The sequence below is a fragment of the Babylonia areolata genome, chromosome 12, assembly GCF_041734735.1.
Source record: "Babylonia areolata isolate BAREFJ2019XMU chromosome 12, ASM4173473v1, whole genome shotgun sequence".
Lineage (NCBI taxonomy): Eukaryota > Metazoa > Mollusca > Gastropoda > Neogastropoda > Buccinidae > Babylonia > Babylonia areolata.
Window position 1 is genome coordinate 21051986 of NC_134887.1, and position 7500 is coordinate 21059485.

The following is a 7500-nucleotide window of genomic DNA, read 5'->3' on the forward strand; positions in this document are numbered from 1 at the left end:
GTAATTGATGCGTTTGTAATTTTCAAGTAGGCATTTTCAACACCAAAAAGTATATCGGTATTTAATGTCAGTCTTTGAATTGATCGGTTATTTTCTATACGACACGAACGGTTTGTTACTCCAGGACATTGAAAGAAAAGTGTCCAATGTGATCAACAGTGTCTTGTCAATATGAACTTGTGTGTGTGTGTGCACCTTTACTTCCGTTTTACTGAGAAGAATGTCTGCTTGATGTGATGTTAGGATTTTCATTTGAAGAACTTTTTATCTTGCTTTTTTGTGGCATCCTTGGCTCTTGACCATGCTGACCTATCGAAAGTAAAACCAAATGTCCTATTAAAAGAAGATGTCCAGTTGAGTAACATTTTCTCAATAGTTTTAGGTTTTGTGAAGTACTGATGAACTTCATATATACATAGTCATCCTTCACTTTTTTGTGTATCCAGTGACTCCATGCTTTTGGAATATTGTGAGTTAGAATAGTATTTCCAAGCAGTCAGTTTGCTTTATAGCCGGCTTCGATAAGTCGTAACAAAGTGGCTGAATACATCGGATATGTATTGGCACTGTGCGCAGTGCAGACTGAAGGTCCAATCATTACCTGCCTGTCTCATCAAAGACAACATTTTAGAAAAGACACCTTACTATACTGTCTGAATCTGTGAAAACGCACGCTTCTCTTCAAAATCTAGGAACGTTTCACTGCAAAAGTCGCCGGAAGTTTGCTGCACTTTCAAATACTCGGAAGTCTCCAAACAAACACACATGTGTATAGTACGAGTTAAGTGTGTCAACTTCTGGAACACAGCTCAAATAACAAAGACACAAGTGATCACCAAACTCATGGAATGTTTTGGAGCGACGAAAAGCAGCCGCGGCACCTGAAATGGGTATCCTTCAAAATTAAGCCAGAAGGGACAGTGAGGCCCAAGATTTTTTTATGTCAACATGATTTTTCGTGATCTATACACTCTAAAGCACCAAAAAAACACATGTGACAAATTTATTAGGGGGTTATGAAAGGTGGACCATTTCTCCTCACCGAGTATAATGACATTCGCGCAAGCGTTGATGCTCAAGACCAGTCGCTCCGAATCCACCCAAACGGTCTTGAAAGGCGGTAGCTCTTCGTATAGAGAAGGTAAATAACAAAAAATAAAATAAAATAAAATAAAACGGTTCCACGATCCTGGGCTCTTGGCTCAGGCAAGTCTATTGCCATTCCCTAAATCTTTAGCCTTCCCTAAATCTGTAGCCTTACCCAAAATCTGTAGCCATTCCCTAAATCTGTAGCCTTACCCAAAATCTGTAGCCATTCCTTAAATCTCTAGCTATTCCCTAAATCTGTAGCCATTCCCTAAATCTGTAGCCGTACCCCAAATCTGTAGCCATTCCTTAAATCTGTAGCCTTTCCCTAAATCTGTAGCCTTTCCCTAAATCTGTAGCCATTCCTTAAATCTGTAGCCATTCCTCATATCTGTACAATACCCTAAATCTGTAGCCGTTCCCTAAATATGTAGCCGTTCCCCAAATCTGTAGCCATTCCCCAAATCTCTGTAGCCATTCCCCAAATCTGTAGCCATTCCCCAAATCTGAAGCTGTTCCCCAAATATGTACCATGCCCTAAATCTGTAGCCATACCCCGATTCTATACCATACCCTAACTCTGTAGCCATTCCCCAAATCTGTAGCCATTCCCCATATCTGTACCATACCCTAAATCTGTAGCCATACCCCGAATTTGTACCATACCCTAAATCTGTAGCCATTCCCTAAATCTGTAGCCGTTCCCCAAATCCGTACCATACCCTAAATATGTAGCCATACCCCGAATCTGTACCATACCCAAAATCTGTAGCCATAACCTAAATCAGTAGCCATTCCCCAAATCTGTACCATACCCAAAATCTGTAGCCATAACCTAAATCTGTAGCTATAGCCCAAATATGTATCCATTCCCATATCTGTACCATTCCTTAAATCTGTAGCCATACCCTAAATCTGTAGCCGTTTCCCAAATCTGTACCATACCCTAAATCTGTAGCCGTTCCCCAAATCTGTAGCCATTTCTGTAGCCATTCCCCAAATCTGTAGCCATTCCCCATATCTGTACCATTCCCTAAATCTGTTATAAATTTTGCGTTTGGCAATATGTTTTTGACAGTGATTTAACGCATGAATGCATGTTTACAGCGTATACTATTGATACAAGATCTTATCTGTGTTCAAGGCAGATTTTATCAACCGATTTTAAAGTAACTTCGTGTGTGTGTGTGTGTGTGTGTGTGTGTGTGATATGTGCGTACACATGTGATGTTGATAACAGGCTCGTCCTACTCAAGTCAGAATGGAGGGAGACGCCTCAGTGTCACACCTGAACAGTGTTGGGATGTCAGTACAGGGACAGTCCTCGGCGAATAAAACGATCCCAGTGAAGGTGATACCATTTATTTTCATTCATGAATTTCGTTCATTTTCGGTATAAATTTATCTACTGTAATGGGTGAATAATATAAATTTTGTGTTTAAGGTTGTTGAATAAATAAAATCAAACATAGAAATGTTCACAGGGAAATTTGAATACAGGCACAAAACGGCGCTGATGCCTGTGAGCTCAGTAAATGGTCCGAAGTCTTGGTGTTCAACTTCAGTCAGTATGAATATCGACGATGTGATTTCCTATAATCTTAAAAATGGTGTCTCTATAGCGGTTCATGATGTTTCAGGTGGAGCTATTTCCTAACTGGACAACCACCAATCCCCATGATAAAAGATTCACTCGTCGTGTATTCATCTACTCTGCCATTGTAGCTCTGCACAACGTACCGCCTTATGGTACGGAGATTCATTTTGCCATCTTCCAAGATGGTAGACGGCTTCTGAATCTGACGTGCTGCGCAAAACCCTCTGACACGGACGAGGTCTACATTGGACATCAAGCCAGATTGGATTTCACCCAAAAAAAAATCTTGCCAAATGCCAACAGAACGTGATTTACAGCTTGTGGGGGCCATTTACAGCTGCTGGTTCCCCCTTTCTTCCCGGCGGATGAACGGTGCTCACGCGACGCTGACGTCAACTTCATGTCCAAGAGACCTGAGCCAGTATCTGCCTGTCCACCAACCTGTCCAAAAACCAGGCGGGTTGGCCGTTTGCGCCAAGATCGCTTACGGCCTGAGGTTAGATCCGAACAAGCTGGTGGAATGGTTTGAAATGCAGCGCCTTCTGGGAGTTGACCGAATTCAGCTGTTTGACCTGAACAACACGGACATTGTGCAGAAGGTCTTTAAGCATTATCAGGATTCAGGACTGCTGGATCTCCTGCCTTATAAATTACCAGGTGAGTATTCGTCCTTAAAACTATAATATGAATTTTTAATGCTTAAAACTATATTATGAATAGGGGTTAGGGGGAGCACGGGAGGGGTAGTACCTCTAGAGGGAGGGGGGGGGGGGGGCTTGTCACGCTCTTCTGGGAGTGGTTCGTCCTCTGTTGGTCCCCACCGGCACCCAGCTCTCACTTACGGGTCCTAGAAGCTGCTAGCATGCGGCAGCGCCCAACCCCCGGGCAACGGCTTTGACAGGCTGGCTAAACTAGGTGAGGGTAGCTGACGGGTCTTAAACCCTCGGTGAGTTAGGGCTTGTCTACCCAAGCATGTGAAGACTGGATCCGGCGGACTCTGCGGAAGAAACCATCATGGTTCAACGGAGAGGAAGGCGGTTGCAGCAGAGCACTGTGGAGCGCTGAGGGCAGGATGAGGCACATAGGACATCCTGGTCATCCACTGCATCCATTTCCATCTCCAGTCATCTTGACCTCGTCTTGCCACTGGATACAGACAGTCTCGGACAAGAGAGTGAGGTCGACGGTGTGCAACTCCTCCTCACTATAAACAAAGTCATCGCGCAAGTCATCAGTCATCCTTCATCCCATACCACCATTTACCCCAGGCCCTGTGGCGACAGGCGAGCGACGAAGTGACAGGTGTGGGTACACTAGCAGTCGTAGCCGCGGACCTGCACACAGGCGGCTCAGGCCATAGGGTCGTTTTTCACCGACTGGAGCAGCAGTGGAGATTGGCAGCCCCCTGAGCGACTGAGCAGCCCTCTTCAGGACAGCACTGCTCACCTCCATGGCATGAGGAAGGGGCTAGAAAAGGTGCCCTCAACATTGCCTGCTCCACACCACCCTAATCAGCATACCGCGGCTGACGGGGACCCTTCTCAAGTGGTCGACACACAAAGGAAAGAAAGAAGAAAACAAGGAGCACCCCATTGACCATTGCCACATGGAACGTGCGTACGCTTCTGGACAGAGGCGACTTGGACAGACCGCAGAGACGCACAGTACTCATTGCGAGTGAACTAGCCAGGTATAACATCGACATCGCTGCCTTAAGTGAGACCAGACTGGCAGAAGAATGCGATCTCTGTGAGCGAGGCGCAGGCTACACCTTCTTTTGGAGTGGTCGCGGACCTGAAGAGAGACGTGAGGCTGGAGATGGCTTTGCAGTGAAGACAACCCTCGTTGGCAAGCTGGCTGGCCCCCCGAAAGGAGTGAACGGTCGCCTAATGACGATGAAACTCCCTTTATGCAACGGGAAGAAGTTTACCACCATTGTCAGCACCTACGCGCCCACCATGACCAACCCGGATGAGATCAAAGACAAGTTCTACGAGGACCTGAACGCTGTCATCACCACTGTTCCCAACGCAGACAAGCTCATCATTCTTGGTGACTTTAACGCGAGAGTTGGCTGTGACAGCACCTCCTGGGAAGGAGTGATTGGGAAGCATGGGGTTGGCAACTGAAACAGTATCAGTATCAGTATCAGTAGCTCAAGGAGGCGTCACTGCGTTCGGACAAATCCATATACGCTACACCACATCTGAACTGAAACAGCAATGGTCAACTACTTCTCCAGACGTGTGCCGAGCACGACCTTCTTATCACAAACACCGTCTTCTGCCTCCCTACCCGTAACAGGACGTCATGGATGCATCCTCGCTCTGGGTATTGGCATGTCATTGACTTTGTCATCGTCAGGAAGAGGGACAGGCAGGACGTACGAGTCACGAGGGCCATGTGTGGCGCCGAGTGCTAGACAGACCACCGCCTTATCGTCTCCAAACTCAACCTCCGCATCCAGCCCAAGAGACGGCCTCAGGGCATGAAAGCACCCTAACGCCTGAATGTCAACAAGCTGGAGCTAGGCAATATCAAGCAGAGCTTTGCTGACACCCTGGAGGAACGCCTTGAGTCCACCGTGCTGGACAACCAGAATGTGGAAGCAGCATGGGATGCACTGCATGACACGGTGTACAACACTGCCATGGAGTGCCTGGGGCCTTCTGTCAGGAAGCACAAAGACTGGTTTGATGAGAACTGCACTGAGATCAAGCAGCTGCTAGAAGACAAACACCAAGTCTACAGAGCCCACATTGAAGATCCCAAGTCACAGTCAAAGAAAGACATACTGAAGAGCACACGCAGCACCATCCAGCTGAAGCTGCGGCAGATGCGGGATTCCTGGTTGAGCAACAAAGCTGATGAGATCCAGGGCTTTGCAGACAGGAACGACATGAAGAACTTCTATAACGGCCTGGAAGAAGTCTATGGTCCTACCACCTCTGGATCTGCTCCACTCCTCAGTGCTGATGGTTCTACCCTCATCACTGACAAGGACGGATCCTTGAGAGATGGGCTGAACACTTTGACAGCGTACTGAACCGCACTTCCACTATCAATGATGAAGCCATCGACCGACTCCACCAGGTGCCAGTCAGTGAGTCGCTGGATGCCATTCCAACTTTGAAGGAGACCCAGAAAGCTGTCTGTCTGCTATCCAGTGGAAAAGCCCCTGGCTCAGACTCCATTCCAGCTGAGGTCTACAAAGAAGGTGGTATGGCGCTGACTGAGAAGATTCATCAGCTGTTCCAGCTCATCGAGCAGCATGAGGAAGTTCCACAGGACTTCAAAGACACTTCCATCATACACCTGTACAAGCGCAAAGGAAATCGTCAGGCCTGTGACAACCATCGTGGAATATCCCTGCTGTCCGTCACAAGTAAGACTCTGGCCAGAGTGCTACTCAACCGTCTCATCCATCATCTCCGTCTCCATCATCACAACCACACCAGATTTCACCACTTCCATCATCACAACCACACCAGATGTCACCACTTCCATCATCACAACCACACCACATTTCACCACTTCCATCATCACAACCAGACCATATTTAATCACTTCCATCAACACAACCACACCACATTTCACCACTTCCATCATCACAACCACACCACATTTCACCACTTCCATCATCACAACCACACCACATTTCACCACTTCCATCATCACAAACACACCACATTTCACCACTTCCATCATCACAACCACACCACATTTCACCACTTCCATCATCACAACCACACCACATTTCACCACTTCCATCAGTGTCTTCAGGGCGATGTGGAGCTGGGTCAGCTGTCACTTCTCACACTTCAGCTCCTCCTCTCTCTTCGTGCTTTCCTCTGTGTCCTTTCTCGGTGACTCGTTTTCACTTTGAAGACTGAACACTACCCCCTCATTTCTTCAACACTTCCAGTCAGTTTTGCTATCAGTCGTCCATTGGAACAACAATTGCTCTTTCGTTACTGCAGAGTGGGTGGAAGCCGACATCTTCTCTGCATCAGATGTATCCTCTGACGACGATCTTTAAAACACAGCAGCATTGTGCAATTTGTTTTTCTCGCAAATTCATTTGTTTGCAGAAAAGCGTCTTCTTGAAATGACATATTTAGTTACACCAACCCCATGGATTCCTGTCTTGGTGCTTTCTTGGTTGTAGTGGGCCGAGTGATGGCGGACACAGAGTTATAAAGACTGGAGTCAGCCTGTACTGTGGAACATCTTGCCTTCCTTTCCTGTCACCGTGACTAAAGAGCAGCAGGCAACTTCTTTCTCTGTTCTTTTTTAAATTTTCATCAGGAATTCAGTCCATTGCTCCGGGTGACAAGCAGCAGCAGAAGATTACTGCATTCCCTGTCACGCACACAGAAGATTTGGATTCAGCTGTCACCAATCTCATAGTGATGACAAATTGTATCGTCCTCGCTGGGCCGTTTACAGTGCTCTTGCTGTTCTTGTTGGCCTAGAATCGGGAGCGGCAAAACACACAGACCCAGCTTGCTGAACGTCTTCTACGCTGGACAGTGCAGGAGAGGAGGCGCCGTGTCACAATCGGTCAGGCCTTCCACTTCTGACCCTGTGTTCACCAGGGATAAGGGTTCGAAGCCCCTTTCGGCATGGTGCTGTGTCCTCGGGAAAGGCATTTTCTTTTCTCCGGTTTTCCTCACTCCACCCAGATTCAAACTGCTATCGGACCAGACGGTGAAGACTAAAATGGCGGAAGGAGAGGACTGGGTCCCGCCTTCCTGTGCCCAGCTGTAGATACAGAAGATAGGAATTCACTTCCTGATAGTCGTACAATACTGCGG

General features: G+C 47.2%; 1 protein-coding gene across 1 annotated transcript in view; it reads left to right on the forward strand.

Annotated features, from left to right (window-relative positions):
- LOC143288101 (uncharacterized) overlaps positions 1 to 7500 on the forward strand; it is a 17078-nt gene that overhangs the window by 2096 nt on the left and 7482 nt on the right. Inside the window, exons 2-3 of the mRNA XM_076596388.1 lie at positions 2327 to 2437; positions 2727 to 3340. Of these exons, the coding sequence (XP_076452503.1) occupies positions 2977 to 3340 (364 nt within the window). The 5' untranslated portion in view covers positions 2327 to 2437; positions 2727 to 2976. The remainder of the gene's footprint in view (positions 1 to 2326; positions 2438 to 2726; positions 3341 to 7500) is intronic.